Raw genomic sequence first — 15,872 nt, 5'->3', positions numbered from 1 at the left:
GTTCATCGGTAGGCGGTTCCTCATCCGTTCCGACGTCGTCCTCAATCCCAGTTGGGCTCCCGGAAGGACCAAGCTCTTCATCTGTACCGGCTCCCTAATATAGTAATTAAGCTATAAATAAAAAAATTAAAATAAACTGAACAAAACAGTGCATTTGGTACATATTACGTTAGTTGTGTCCCCTCCGGTAACTTCGTGGACTTCATCGTCGGATAGCTCGGCCTCCGACTCGTCACCATTTCCGATTGACTCAAAGAGCCGCTCGGAAGAAAAGTCAGGAAGCTCGTGTCTTGTTTTGGCATGGTTTTGCACATCTACGAAAAAGAGAATCGCTGTTATACAATGGCAAACGGCACAAGCACAAATCAAAAGAAAGAAGACGATTGTATCACGAAACAGTGTCCTCGGAACACGCCGTGTACAAACGCGCACGCTTGTAAGAACACCTTTGCACTTCAATAATCCGCTCGTTTCTGCAGAAAGTATTGGTCCACTTGGCATCTCTAATCACTCATTTACACAAATAAATGCCATATATCTGTTCTTTAAAATATTTTACGGCGTGGGGGTTAAAAAACGCAAGACCACTTACTCGGTCCACCGTAAACAAAAAAGCGTCCACCTTCTTCTTCGTTTAAAAAAAAAATGATGTCGCAGCCACGACATGGCAGCACCATCCACGGGAGCCATGTGTACAAATGAAGACGCCGTGTCTCAAGTGAGCAAATCTATGGTAGAAGCTCAGAATAAAAATAGTAAATCTCGCGTGTACAATTGTAGACGCCATGTCTGCAACCATAAGAGCTTTCTTCTCTTTTTTAAGAAAGTTCAAACCGTTAGTGAATCTTGTGTAGGGGCTGAAGTCGCTTATCACAAATCCGAGTGCTTGACTTTGGATTCGCTCTTACTCATGTGCAAGGTAACTTTTAAGGGGGTCCCAAATAACACAAGACTGCTCTAAAATCTGTCTGATAAAAGAAAAAGGCAGTGTTTTCTCGCACTGCAGGATGCATTTTTACTTAATTCCTCCGTATAAAATTAATGTTTTACTAGCTTTGGTTGCAGTGTTATCCACGTTATTGTTCCATTTTCACTTAGATCCTCAACTCCGAGATACTTATATTTTTTTTCTAAACGGTCAAGTAAGACAAGAAAGAGAACAAAAGGCAGTCGAAAAAGGTTCCAACGAACAAGAGGAATAAAGGAAGATTCGCGTGATGAATCTGGTGAAGGCGGACAAAACAAAATCTAATCAAGCAGCGCGGGTCAGGGCTAGATATTTGCGATGGCTCGGACTAGCCCGAAGGCCCGAGCCCGACCCGGCATTCGGGTTTGGCTCGGGCTAATAAATCAGAGAACTCTGCGGTGTCCTCGTCGGGTTCGGACCGATGTATCCCGAACTGTGTCGGGCTCGGGTCGGCTCTAGTTGGAGGCATCGGGACCCTACGGCCCGTCCTTGCCAAATATTTTGGAATTACTGTAAATACTTATTTTATATTCGAAACCCAAAAGTAATGAAGCGAAAAGATTGTTCTAACACCAAAAACCGCATTGATATAGTGTCGCGCGTCATTAGATTCTACGCAAAGCCCTCTAAACTATTACACCCGTTTAGGTCAGTGATTCTCAAATGGAAGGTGCCGCCACTGCGAATGCCTTTTTAAGATTCAGAAAGCCGTGCACATCACTCGGTGAATATGGCAATAAACTTTATTCTTTTTTTTTAAACAGCCCCCCTCCCCCCCTTCCCAAACTTGGAGTAATATTTTTTTTCCATATACGTCAATGAGGGAGGTCTCGTTTACGCGAACACTTAGCTAGAAAATATTCCTTTATTCATTCATAAATATAATTTACCCCATATCTTTCCCTCTTCCCATACACTGGATCCATCACTCTCTCCGAACCACAAGCGGTCCCTGAAACATAACTGGTTGAGAACCACTGGTCTAGGGCACAGTTATCAATCTCAATGATTCCGCTCCGCCAGACATCGCGTGTGTGTTCAAAAAAGCCGGTGTGCACACTTTCTTGCAGAACACGCAGGAATCAAGCCCTGCAAACTGCGGAAGGGTGATAGAAAATGACGAAGCTCAAGATGAGTAGACCTAAAAATGCATCGTGTCCATTCCGCTGATCACATTTAGCATAACGCGTACTGCTATTTTATTTTATGAACACGTCACATATTTCATGAATAATCCTATTCTGACCTCCATGCTACCCCATCTTCCATCCATCGGGGCTAAGTTCGACACTGGCAAGTTGCTCCAGCTGTTGGCTGGTCGCAGCGGGTCTGCCGCCCGCTGCGATTGGTGAGCATCACGACTGACGTGATCGCGGACGCTGGGAAAGGTCGCAAATTGGCCGGTCGCATCGCTGTGACACAGACATCACAAGTTTGATAGCATTTGCAGTCGCATGAAGCGTCGTGCTGACCAATTGCGGTAGGGTACAAACTCGGCCACCTACCCACCGATGTGGAACTCATATCACTTTGTTTAAGTGCCTTCTTCATGCGCCGTTCGAGCCTGCATTGCTCTGGACTACAACTAAAATGATTAAACCTGATTATTTCCTACCGATTAATTGAATACTTAATAAATTGATCAATTGCGTTTACCTTCACGCATAATACGCGGTACTATAACAAAACCAAAACATGACATTTCATGCCTATTTTTGCCTTTGCATCAATGGCGAAACCAGCACAATCATTTGAAACAATGTATCATCGGGCCGAGTTCGGGTTGGATTCCCCTCGAGAAGAGAAGTCAGGCTCGGGACGGGTTCGGGGCGAATTTGTTTTTGGCCGGGTAAGGTCGGGCCGGTTCCAGCCCAAGGTTTTATCGGGCTGGGTTGTGTCGGGCCAAAATTTAGGCCCGATCTGATCTCTAGTCCGAGGAATTGGCTCCTCGACGCTCGCCGCCCAGTGTGTCGGGCTCCCTGACTTTCCCTCTCGAGCTTTCCTATAGGCGCCTTGAGTTTTAGAGCGCAGCTCTTAGGGGCCCGTTCCCGGCTTGAGCGGCGTCGCCGTCGCCGTCGCCGTCGGCGTAACCAAGGTCATCCCAAGGTCACGTGACCCCCAAGGTCACGTGACCCCTCCAGGTCACGTGACCCCTCCCAAGGTCATCTCAAGGTCACGTGACCCCACGTGACTCCCAAGGTCACGTGACCCCTCGAGGTCACGTGACCCCTCCCAAGGTCATCTCAAGGTCACGTGACCCTTTGAAGGTCACGTGACCCCCAAGTCACGTGACCCCTCTGAGGTCACGTGACCCCCGAGGTCACGTGGTCTCCTCCCCAAGGTCACGTGACCCCCAAGGTCACGTGACCCCTCCCAAGGTCATCTCAAGGTCACGTGACCCCAAGGTGACCCCCACGTGACCCCCAGGTCACGTGACCCCTCTGAGGTCACGTGACCCTCCGAGGTCACGTGACCCCCCTCCCCGAAGTCACGTGACACCCCCCCCCCCCCCCCGAGGTCACGTGACCGCCCCCCCGGAGCATATTAAAGAATGAGGGGAGGAGGAGGAGTCTACCCTCCCCTCAGTACCCTTCACTCCTCCTCCTCAAGAGCTGCGCTCCAATTCGGCGTTACAGGGATTTGTAAACGGCTTTCACTTTTTTTCCACCGGAATACAAACACGCTCCAAGACCGTTATTGTTTTTAATTTTTTGCTGTATTATTTGTTTACTTTAAAAGTATTCTTTAGCAGCCACAAAACAATGAACGTCCCTTTAAAATTTTGTCGCTGTCTGCTAGAAGCAACTTGGCACTAAGAAGTCGGCCTCATTTCTGAACGACGCTATGTGGTGCTGTATATAGAAGTAATACATACTTCACTGTTTCCTTAATTATGAACTGCTCCACGTCGCTGTTTCTTATTAAGTCAACAGTGCACATTTGACGCCCGCAACGTAGAAAAGGCTGCCTGCAGAAACTGTGTGATGCCTGTGTCTTGCTCGTGTGACGTCACATTGGGCGTAGAAAACCTGTCTGCAGGCATGTTATGTTGAGTCAAACAGGCCTTGAGCATGATTGAAGCGTGTTATGTGCTGTGTGAAGCGAACACCACGTCTTTTGTATGATGTGCGAGAAGTGTGTTTCTGCAGCATTATTTTATAATTGATCTCACGCCGTCACCCGCACAGACAGGCACAGCTTACATTTTATTACCTGGAGCCGATTTCCATGAACCAATAACTGCCACATGAGATTACGTTATTTCTCCGGTCCTGTTCTCCGGTTTGGTCTTAAATATCTGCTTCCATTCGGTTTTTCATTGATGTTGAGGTTCTTGCTGGACGCCCTTCTAAATGCCTTACTTTTGTATAATTTATGTTCCCAAGCAGGTGAATGAAACGATCGACGTAAATATTAACACAGCACGTTCTGGCATTGTTTTGTTTGGGTGTTAGTTCAGTAGGAAAGAACTTATGAACTCACCAGATGTCTGATTAAGCACCCCAGCTTGAGATACAGAAAAATATAAGGTTTACAACAAGGTTTAGCACTAATGCAGAGAAACTGAAGCTTTCAGGGACAAATTATTTTAGCGGAGACGAACGGGTAACCAAAGGGTCAAACACACACACACACACACACACACACACACACACACACACACACACACACACACACACACGCACACGCACACGTACGCACACACACACGCATGCACGCACGCACGCACGCACGCACAAACACACACACACACAGACACACACACACACACGGGTTGGTTCCTTTGTTGTTCTTTCGTTTCCGGTTTCGAATATATGTGTAACGTTAACCCGCTCGCCTCTCTAATACCTTTAACTGCGTTACAGAATTTTTTTTTCATTTACAAGCAACTTTTTTTGTTTTACTGAACGTGCAACGGCTTTTAAAATTTCACGCACGCAGAGAAATGACTACGGCATAATGTTCTAAACTAAGCATCTTAGTGGTTACGGTGCTATAGTAAACAAACAGTTATGAAAACAAATTATAAGTCACAAAAGCGCGCAATGTCCAGTTTTACCATTGATCAAATTCACCTCGCTCTCGAAATCAAACTCTGTACATAGTGTGTAACATGCAGGTGTAGGGACATTTGCTCTGAACTAAATTTCTATTTTGTTTTCTACTGTATTGGTTTGTAGCCCTTCCGAATTCCATTCGAGAAGACATGAAGACAAAAGAAAAATATGACTATCTGCATAACGGCACACGATCCCATGGCGATCTTTCAAGGACTTGGCAACATGGACGACGGTCACCCTACACCCTACTAAGCCGACTGCAACATCAACAACGGATGTGATTTCGAGTGATCGGACAAGCCCAAACAGTTATCGCTGTAAAAAAAAAAATGGCTGATGGTATTGTGATGCTCTCCTGGAGGTCGTATTTCAAATTACTTCTTTCACCTTCTGCCACCCTAACGCTTCGTTTAAGTGTTCTCCTTGTTTAATTCAAGTAACCGCTATATCCGAATGGGTCTCCGATAATTTGGCATTCTAATGAACGGTCCCTCGAAACGGCTTTTAACTTCCGCTAAACCACGTTGCGCCACGTTGATGGAGAGCGTCAGTCACACAATCAATTTTTGCTTACGCGCCGAAGCTAATAATTATTGCAGTAGTTTTTTTTTGTTTTTTTTTGTGCTTGCGAAATTTTGATGCGTGTCGACGGACTCCATCAACGTGAGAACTCCATTAGTACGATTAGGCTCGTATTTGAGCTGCATAAATGCAAGTTTACTCAGATTTGCTTTCTTTGGGAGTTGCTGCTGCCGCATCTCTTGGAGCCTTTATGCCTGACACCGAGCTACCTTTTCGATCGACACCTCGTCTCCATGTCGAAAAAACACCGGTATGTATGCAAACTTAGCCTAATTATGTGCCGCATCCTCGGGCAGACGCAGTCGATCATGTCGCAAATTAAATCGACCGTGCTAAAATAACACTGTCTTCACACATAAAAAAAAAGAAGAAAACCCATACACCAAATCAACTCTGTTACGTAACGCCGAGGTGGTGTCGCGTTTGGCGCACTTCAGCGTTTAGGGTTGTGTGCGGTAGTCACGATGGGGGAAGTGCATTCCTCTGTTCCTTTGGAAGAAAACAGACTGTACTCTGCCTTTAGGTGATGACGCCGCTACTGGGGCTGAACCGAAAGAGCGGGAAAAAAATGCAGGTAACGTTTCATGTGTCTGCTGCCGGCTCGGTTCGTCCGAACACAAGGATAGATGCCGTGTAAAGGAAGAAACGAGACACCTTCGGACCACGATCGCCGGTTCAAAAAGCACCAGTTTTTCTTAATTCACGGAGACTTGTGGTCGTCACATTTTTCTTTTTTGTTGTAACATGAACGCTGGAAAAACCGTCAAACTGTCCGGACCATCCGCGGACAAGTTCAGCGCGTCCTCAACTTTACACTGTCGGCTGCTCTTTCAAGGTCTCCTTTTTCAATCTGTCCTCTGCACGCCCCAACGACAACGAGCCGTAGACCAGACGTTGACGCGGTAATTGAGATAAGAAGTGATTGCAGGCCTCTAGAGGCTTTTAAATTTGAAGTATAGGTGTGGTAAGTAGGCTCGATGTAAATAGTGGATGGAATGCAATGTTTGTCATTGTTATCGGTGGCCATCCGCGACTTGTTATTCAGGCTTCAAAAGGTTTGATTCTGCTTGCAATTTTTTTGTATCGATTTAGAGCTACCGTCCACGCTTCTTTTGTGGCCCGAGCGATGTGGCGACTGAAACTAGCGATCAGAACCTGATCACGTGAATCAGGCTTTATCGTCGCTTCTGCGGTGTCCTCGGGGAATGAATCGCTGCATGTCCCATTATTCCCGCCAAGATTTCGGGTGTGACGAGACGCGTTAATTTCGCTAAGGCCACTTTAGTAGTGAGACATTGCTAGGAAGATCTAGAATGAACAAGTCCAATGCGAAAAGGAGCAGGGGGGTCACACCGATGCCGACAACATCGCATTCCAATGGTTTGTTCATGGGCGACCGCTCTTCTAGCCCAAACCCAATCGCGCACACGCGCCATGACGTGGTGCGCCGCTAGTGCTGCCCCGGTTTGCTTGTAAGAATGAGTTGGTGTTAACGGGGAAATTTCATCAACATGGCGTCCGGTGAGATTTCCAGCCTTAAGTATATTACGTAAGAACGCCAAAAATATGCCCCCTCCCCCTCCCCCCCCCCCTCTTTTCCCGACATTAGTTTAACTTCAGACGAACACACGCATACAGGTGTTTTAGCAAAATGGGCTATGGTTTGATCGCGTATTTATAAGGCTGGTTATGAAGGAAAATCTAGGTGTTAGAAAGAAGTAGAATTACTCACCGCGTTACCATTAACCGATTTGCAGATATCGGCCGCCTTGAAGAAGAAAGTAAGCAATCGATCATTGAAAATCGGTACCAGGGAGTGTTCTGCTACCCTACAGAGCGGCTTCGGTCCCCGTATAAAATGTTGCAACATAAGATCTGGGGGAAGCTCGGTCCACTGCACGCGCTCGCTGCTTTTGGACAGGTTTTTGCTGAACCGGGAACCAAGTGCTATCGAACGTGGAATGCTCGCGAGTCATTCTAGAGTCGAACCTCTACTATAGATATTTTCTAGCAACAAGCCACAAGATTTTATTGCTTCAATTTCAGAATTCCGTCATACTTTGGGCAACAAAAAAGATTTCTTGAAGCCTAAATAAAAGAGCGAGGCTCAGCACTGATGGGAAGTGGCGTAGCAATGGGGGAGTTCCGGGCTCCACGTAGCAGGCGTTCCAGGCCCGCTGAGGGGGGGGGGGGGGGGGGGGGAGGGGGGGGACCTTTGGCAGCAGTGCAGTTTATCAGAAAATAGTAAAAAGCACGCGGAAAATGAATCATGTGTTTTAAACAACTACAGCAAACGCAAAACGAATCAATATTGAGACAAGCGCAAACGGCCGAAGTAAACACTTGCGATAACGTAATCAATTATTATTAGTCTAACCTCCTAATTTTAAAGCACTCTCTAATGAAACTGTCTGTAGCGTTTAAAAATATAGAAAAAAATATTTTCTTTGTCATTTTATTAAGAGCAAACAAAAATAACATGGTCACGGAATTCAAATTACTTTTAAATAGTCTATAAAAATCGTGATAACGTTGACTTCATAACACATAATCCATTTAACATATAACACAACTTGTCAGCATCTTCCTCCAATCATTATGAAAGCTTTGTAAACTTTAATACGTCTTCTGTTAATATGTATTTCATAAAAAAATGACTCGTCTACAATTCTCTGTAATTCGATATTAGAGCGCAGCTCTTGAGGAGGAAGAGTTGAGGGTACGGAGTGGAGGTATCCCTCTTCTCCCATTTCGTACCCTCCCCTCCTCCTCTCCTCCCACCTCAACCTGAACTTCAACACCAATTCGGTTTCCCCGCTAAATTTAGTGGCGAAACTATGACGTCCCATAATGCAACGCGCGCGGTTACGCCGACGCCTCTCAATCCGGGAAATGGCGCCTAAAATCTGCAATCTAAAAGCTAAGGTTTGCTGGCCACACATAGTCCTTATTGTTGGTGTCTTTCTCTTTAGATATCGATACGCCACAGCCTGTTTTGTGGTGTGGGCTCTGCTTCTGTGTTTACTTGATTATAAGTAGGAAATATTGCACCTGATCTGACGTGAGCATTCATAGTTCAGCCAATCTGAAATTCGAAAAGCCAGTGTTGAATGACTGAAATTTACTTCGGACCACTTCATTTGGGAATGATACGAGACGCCTATTTTTTTAAAATAAATTTATTGAAATCTGCACAGCACGTCCTTCACATACAGTTTTTTCTTATTACGTTTTCCTTAAAGGGATGGTGAACCGAAATTTGGATTTAAAAAAAAAATGCTGGAGATGTAGGCGGGACGCTACAATCCCTACAACACTACTAGTCAGGCGATATCTTGAATGGACGGCCGAATGTTTTTGGAAAAAGAGGTCGAGATTGAATCAGGCCGACGAGGCGCGTGACCGTGAAGATACCTAGTTTCATCCTCTCTTCGCTTCGCTCCCTCAAGGCGGCGAGGCGGAGAAGACGCGAGGCCGTTCCCTCTCCTTCTCGGAGAAACATGACGTCAACATTCCTGCAAATGCGCCTCTTTTTCTGAAAAATACGGTCATCCGTTCGAGATATCGCTGTATGAGTGATGTTTTAGTGTTTGTAGCATCCCGTTGCACGCTTTTGCCGCGTGTGTGGGGAATCCAGATTTCGGTTCAGCATCCCTTTAAAGCCCGACCTACAAAAAGCTTTTTCAGCAAGCTAGGAAATTTTGTTGCCGCAGCTTGGAGATGGATAAGCCGGGATAAGCTCCCGGCTTATCTAGCCCTAAGATGTAGCAACAAAAGGAGTTCCCCCTTTGTCCAGATACCAATGGGAGAGGAGGAAACGGGAAGGGTGGCGAGGAGAATGCGGTAATTTATTTTGTAGGTCGATCTTTAAGTCACCACTTGATATTATCGAATAAAGCCGTCGGGATAATATCGGCGGCTATTTCTCAACAATTAGCAGGAATATTCTTGTATTTCATGGTGTAGCGGATTTCCTTGGTGAAACGTGGGCCCAGGTGAAAGAGAAGGTGGTTCGTTTACTTTCAGATTTAGCTTCTTGAACAAATCATGTGTGCTCATCGCTTGTAGCCTTTTATTAGAAGAAAGCGTCGTCCTATTTTAGTGAAGTTTCAGTCTTATAAAACTACAGAAAGTGTCCTGCAGGCCAAGTCACAATTAAAAACCAGCCCTATTTGTGTTTCAGAAGATTTTAGTTTTTCAATTCGTTTACCTCGGCGCAAACTACTGGAGTATGGAAAGAGCCAGGAAAACCAGTTTAAGCTAACTCAAAAGAAACGTTTTGTTAATAACAAGTGTTATGCATACAATGAAATCGAAAACTCTATTTACGAAGTAGTCATGCCTCGTCGCGAAGTTTCTTCTGCGACACCCCTATCCACTTTGCAAAGAAGGTCTACTTCTATGTCAACTTAACAATCAGCACGAGGCAGAAAAGTGCTTTGGTCTTTTTCAAGTGTTTCCGTTTTATTTACTAATGCTCGTAGTCTAATCCGTAAACGACATGAATTGTGCTCAGTTGGTGATTCATGCGACGGCGACGTCATCGCTCTCACAGAAGCGTGGCTTTCTAGCAAAGTGTCTGATAGCGAGTTGTTTGATTGTAAAAAAAACGTTTCAGTAATTTCCTGTGTTTGGGCAAAGGCATATGTTTTGAAAAGGGGAGTTTGGGAAATGAATTTACATGTACCATGTGATTGTTAAACCTCAATCGGAAACATGTGCTCGTTTAGCGCACGTACTGCTGACCGCAGGTGCCACATGTTAGGAGGTATATCACATTACTTGTGCCGCAATTTAAATTTCCGTGGATTATGTAGGTGAAATTGGAATTCGTACTCTGCACCGTGGTTTTAGTTGTCACGTGTTGACACACATCGCAATTTGTTCTTCCACAAGGGCGACTACCAGTGCTGTGAGATCCAGGGCCCCGGTATCACGCGTGAAGCGGTCACGCAGCCTCATCCACAGTTTTTGGCAGTTTCCGACTGAAAATAAAAACAAGTTGTCTGGCTTTGGGCAATCTCTCAAAAGCTCCATTAAATGTGCGAAAGCGCCGTTGGTGCACGCCCAAGACTCGCCTGCTCGCCGTTTGCCAGTCGCCGCTTACGCGCACGCTTTTCTTCATTTCCGCATCTTTTCTTTGGAGCATATTGCATTTTTTTTTAGAATTTATATAAATACAAGTGGATCGCGTAAAACCGCTGCCCGCGCTCACTTACCCCTTTAACTACCACGATGCATTATCCCTAGCCAAGAAACTCCGTTGCGTATACGCTCTCTCTTTTTATCCGGCCACAATCGCTACGTTAACCACGAAATGCCAGTGAAGGGTTTTCATGTAAAACTTCCTCTTTTTTATTTATTTATTTATTTAGTATACCCTCAGGGCCAAAGGCATTAGAGAGGGGAGTGGTTACAATCAAGAAGAAATTAAACAAACAGAGTACAGCAAAAATGGTAATACAAATAAACAAAAAATGGCATATAATCATACAATGTTAGCTAAGGCGTTCTTGAAGTGATGGGAGTCTTCGATAGTGGCTATTGAAGCAGGAAGGCGATTCCACTCGTCAGATGTGCGTGGCAGAAATGACTGAAAGAAAGCGTTAGTTCTGGCTGATGGAATTCCAACCTTATTAGCATGATCAAACCGAGATGAGATGTACTGAGGAGGTAAAATAAGTTGTGAATGGTAAAACAATTTATGAAAGAGACTGAGACGAAAAGCTTTACGGCGAGATGCGAGAGTGGCAGGCTGAGGCTAGACTTCATTGAACTTATGCTCGCGGTTCGGTTATAGTTAGAAAGTATAAAACGAGCAGAATTATTTTGGACCATTTCGAGTGAGTTTATTAGGTTTTCTTGGCTGGGATCCCAAACTGACGCGGCGTATTCCAATTTAGAGCGAATTAGTGTGGTGTAAAGCAGTAGTTTTAATGACGAAGATGCTCGGGCAAAGTTACGTCGAAGGTATCCCAACATCCGGTTAGCATTATTAATCACGTATGTGGTATGGGCGGTCCAAGTCAGATCATGTGAAATATGAATGCCAAGATACTTGTATGAGGATACAGGGTCAAGGGGTATGTTATTAAGGCAGTATTTTGGCAATTGGCAAGGTTTTCTGGACACATGCATTAGTTTACACTTGTAAATATTTAATTCCATGCGCCATGCTTCGCACCAGACAGAGATAGCGTTAAGGTCAGATTGAAGGCAGATTATGTCATTATCGCAAGTTATTTCACGAAAAAGTACGCAGTCATCAGCAAACAAGTGAATGTGGGAGGAAACAGTTGACGCGAGATCATTAATGTAGATAAGAAAAAGAACAGGACCAAGCACCGAGCCTTGCGGTACACCAGAGTGGACACTACGCGGCTCGGATGTTAGATCGTTAGCTGAAACAAATTGTGAACGGTTAATAAGAAAGAATTCAAGCCACGTGATAAGTTTGTGATCAAGGTTTAGTTGACGCAGTTTATAGAGCAGCAGCTTATGACTGACCTTATCGAATGCGTTGGAAAAATAAAAAAATATGCAATCTGCTGATGATGAGTGGTCGAGGATGATATTCATTTTATGCATGAAGGACACCAGTTGTGTTTCACAGGAGTAAGTTTTTCGAAAACCATGTTGCGCGAATGTAAAAAATGAATTCGATTCGAGAAAGTTAGCAAGATTGGAAAACAGAATATGTTCAAGAATTTTACAGGGGATACTGGTGAGTGATATGGGTCGGTAGTTGAGTGCAGAGGTCTTGTTACCTGATTTGTGGAGTGGAATCACCTTCCCGACTTTCCATTCCGCGGGTAAAAAGCCATTGTCGAGTGACTACTGAAAGATCTTTGTTAGTATGATAGAGGAATAAACACTTGTGCTTTTTAAGAATTTTGGATTAACTAGATCGCAACCAGGGGCAGAAGAAGGCTTTAATGATCTAAGTAGGTGTTCTACCCCAGCTGGCTCAATCAATATAGGAAACATTACTGCGTAATCGTACGAATGAACGAAGGGTAGAGAGGGATCCGCAGATTCTGAAACGTTGCGTATAAAACATTCATTAAGAGTGGACGCGCACAGGTTAGATGGGATTACATTATCAGTATCGTCGATGAGGATTATTTTATTATCATCTTTCGGATTTATAACGCGCCAGAACTTTTTAGTGTCGGTTGTTAGCATTAAAGGTAACGTTTGCTGTTGAAATTCTTCCTTGGCTTTTTTTACTGCTGAGACATATTCGTCGGCAGCCTGTTTGTAAGGTATCCAGCGGTCATCATTTGAAGATCGCTTGGCTGATTTAAAAATACCTTTTTTTTTGTTTGACAAACGCTTGATGTGAAGATTGTACCATAATGCGTTACGATTATGACGAACAGTATAAGTAGGGATGTATTTATTGGTTAGCCCGTTAACTTTCGCCAAATATAGATTCCGGTTAGCTTTTACGCTACGAAGATTGAAATCCTCCAAAAATATGTCAAGGAAAGCTGATAGTTCATTATTGATAGCTTCAAAATTAGCTTTTTTATAGTTTCGAAAAGTTTTCGACTTTTTAGGAGCTAAAGGTCTCGACAGGTTAACGTGAAATGAAAGGAGGACATGGTCGCTTAAACCAGGCAAATAAGTAATGTCCGAAATGAAATCAGATCTAGAGGACAATACGAGGTCAAGGGTGTTAGCTGCCGACTGGGTGATTCTCGTAGGCTGCTTGACAACTTGTGTAAATGAAAAAACAGAGCAAAAGTCTAAAAACTCCTTCGCTAGAGAGGAGACAGGGTGCATCAGGGGTGGTTCACTGTTCCATGTTATGTTCGGGATGTTAAAATCGCCAAGCAAAAATAAAGGCAACGTGGGAAAGCGCGATGAAACAATGTTTGTTGCGTCGTGAAGCTCATTCACAAATGTGGAGGAATAAGTGGGGGGACGATAACACGCACCAACAATTAATTTTTGATGAGTTAGCTCAATGAGAGCCCACACAATTTCAAGGTTACTGTAAATAAGAATGCATTGCGATGGGAAGTCTTTGGAAATGGCCAGAAGGACGCCACCGCCCTGACGAAAGGTGCGGTCGCAACGATAAATGGAAAAATTATTAGCGCTCGAAAAAATTTCACAATCCCGAACATACGAGTGCAGCCACGTCTCGGTTAAAACTATTACGTCAGCATTGCAGGTGTCTATGGCAGAGGTTAAGGAATCGTGCTTGTTAACAATGCTGCGAACGTTAGAAAAAAGAAATGATACAGACGCTAAGTTTTGTCCACTGCCCCTCGCGTTTCTCTACGTGGTGGCACGTGCCGCGGTGCTTGGATGACGGTTCACTTGTGCCAGTAGTGGCGCATGCTCGATTACGCTATCACTCAGCAGATGGTAGACGTAATGCTTGTTGTTGATGATAACTTTGTTGTAACGCAGCTGGAAGGTGGGTGCGCCCGGTTGGTTTTTCGCAAACGCGATTAGCTTCTTACGCGCGTGTCGCGTGGCGGGCGAGAAGTCTTCACTGACCGTTACGTTTGTTGCTTTCAATTTTGTACGCGCGGAAAGTATATTCCCCTTTATTTTATAACTTGAAAATTTGACTATTATAGGACGGCATTTACTCGGCGAGTGGGTACCGAGACGATGAGCCCGTTCGACTACATTGTCAGGTAGGACGTCAAATAGGCATGTTAAAATGCTTTTTATCTTCGCCTCGGACTGTTCCCATGACTCATGAGAATCAGGAATACCCCAAAAAAGCAGGTTGTCTCGCCGTGATTGGTCCTCCAGCTCATCGAGGCGTGATTGCAAAAGGTTCTGCTGAGTGGTCATGGTTTCCACTGAACCATGGAAGCTGGACATATTTTGGCCAAAATCGTCAAAGGCGTTAGTTTTTTCTTCAACGGCATCTAGTCGTTTCTGAATGCAGCCAATTTTGGTTTCAATATTTTTTTGGCCAGCCTTAATTGACTTTACGTCCGCAACCAACTCAGCTTGACTCTTTGCAGATTGCACTGACCGCGCGTGAAGGTCTTTCAGAAGGTGAAAAAGAACAGCCATTTGTTCTGAGGGCTCATCAGGCAACGAATCTAACTCAAGCAAAGCCTCAGAACGGGTGACGGGTCCCGGGTTCATCTCTACGTCCCCAGAGCACAGTAACAATAACATCGTTGAGTAACATTCGCCAAGAGTTTCACACATGACCCGTGGGCACGGGAGCAGAAATAAAAAACGGATGTCGTTTTTTTTAGCGAATAGGGGAAAGCATTTACAAACCTGCGAAATGCAAAAGCAGGGCATGTGAGCCATGCTGTCGTTGTTGCTGCTTCCGTGCCCACTGAAGAAACGGTCGGTCTTCTGACAGTTTAAATTGGCTGCAGGAATTGATGTCGCTGTCGTTGATGCCGTCGCAGTGAAAAGGGGCTGATCCAGACGCGGCAAGTCCGAAAACGCACCGCTGACGGAGCACTGGTATACACCACAATCTGGTGATTGCAGAAAAAGCGCCGGGTAGCTTGCTGACGCGTTCGTGCAGGGCGATGACCACAGCAAGAGGAGCGCCAGGAATGCCTGCGAAGTGCAAAAGCAGGGCATGTGAGCCATGCTGTCGTTGTTGCTGCTTCCGTGCCCACTGAAGAAACGGTCGGTCTTCTGACAGTTTAAATTGGCTGCAGGAATTGATGTCGCTGTCGTTGATGCCGTCGCAGTGAAAAGGGGCCGATCCAGACGCGGCAAGTCCGAAAACGCACCGCTGACGGAGCACTGGTATCCACCACAATCTGGTGATTGCAGAAAAAGCGCCGGGTAGCTTGCTGACGCGTTCGTGCAGGGCGATGACCACAGCAGGAGGAGCGCCAGGAATGCCTGCGAAATGCAAAAGCAGGGCATGTGAGCCATGCTGTCGTTGTTGCTGCTTCCAAAGCAAAGCACAAAACATGATCGCGTCCGCTGCAGCAGCGGAACACAGCACTCAATAAGCACCGACACGATGTGCGGAGCAACGCAATAGCTTACGTTTGGGGAGACCGCACAGCTCCCGGATGGCCTCCCAAGCATTGCGTTGTCACGGTACTAAAGCTTTCTCGTGCCGTAGGCTCATGGGTAAAGACGAATTTCCTCGATCAGCTTTTTGACGAACGAGTCCGATTCTTCAAGCATGACGCCTCACGGAGTGTGCTTCCGTCGTCTGCTATTGCTCGTTGCCCAAAAGCACGCGCGCGCCGCGTGACTAGCAATGGGAGTCCTCGGTATGCCCCTCCCAACGTCTCTCCTCC

General features: G+C 45.4%; 1 protein-coding gene across 1 annotated transcript; it reads right to left on the bottom strand.

Moving 5' to 3' along the window:
• Window positions 1-11,056: 11,056 nt before the first annotated feature.
• Window positions 11,057-15,495, bottom strand: LOC121835829. Its single transcript, XM_042290336.1, has 4 exons — window positions 15,463-15,495; window positions 15,348-15,377; window positions 14,875-15,168; window positions 11,057-11,203 (listed from the first exon to the last, which is right to left on the bottom strand). The coding sequence occupies exons 1-4, from the start codon at window positions 15,493-15,495 to the stop codon at window positions 11,099-11,101; spliced, it is 462 nt and encodes a 153-aa protein (XP_042146270.1). The 3' UTR covers window positions 11,057-11,098.
• Window positions 15,496-15,872: the final 377 nt, after the last annotated feature.

Source organism: Ixodes scapularis, unplaced genomic scaffold (assembly GCF_016920785.2).
Source record: "Ixodes scapularis isolate PalLabHiFi unplaced genomic scaffold, ASM1692078v2 PGA_scaffold1__304_contigs__length_218370807, whole genome shotgun sequence".
NCBI classification, from domain to species: Eukaryota; Metazoa; Arthropoda; class Arachnida; order Ixodida; family Ixodidae; genus Ixodes; species Ixodes scapularis.
This window is presented reverse-complemented; position numbering and strand designations above follow the sequence as displayed.

Excerpts from the sequence above, each read along its gene's own strand:
- LOC121835829 (XM_042290336.1), bottom strand. The coding sequence starts at position 15,495 with ATGGCTCACATGCCCTGCTTTTGCATTTCGCAG. Across the intron at positions 15,378-15,462 it reads CCTGCTTTTGCATTTCGCAG|ATTGTGGTGGATACCAGTGC; the intron begins GCATTCCTGGCG and ends TGCAATCACCAG. Across the intron at positions 11,204-14,874 it reads CCTGCTTTTGCATTTCGCAG|TCATTTCTGCCACGCACATC; the intron begins GTTTGTAAATGC and ends GCTTTCTTTCAG.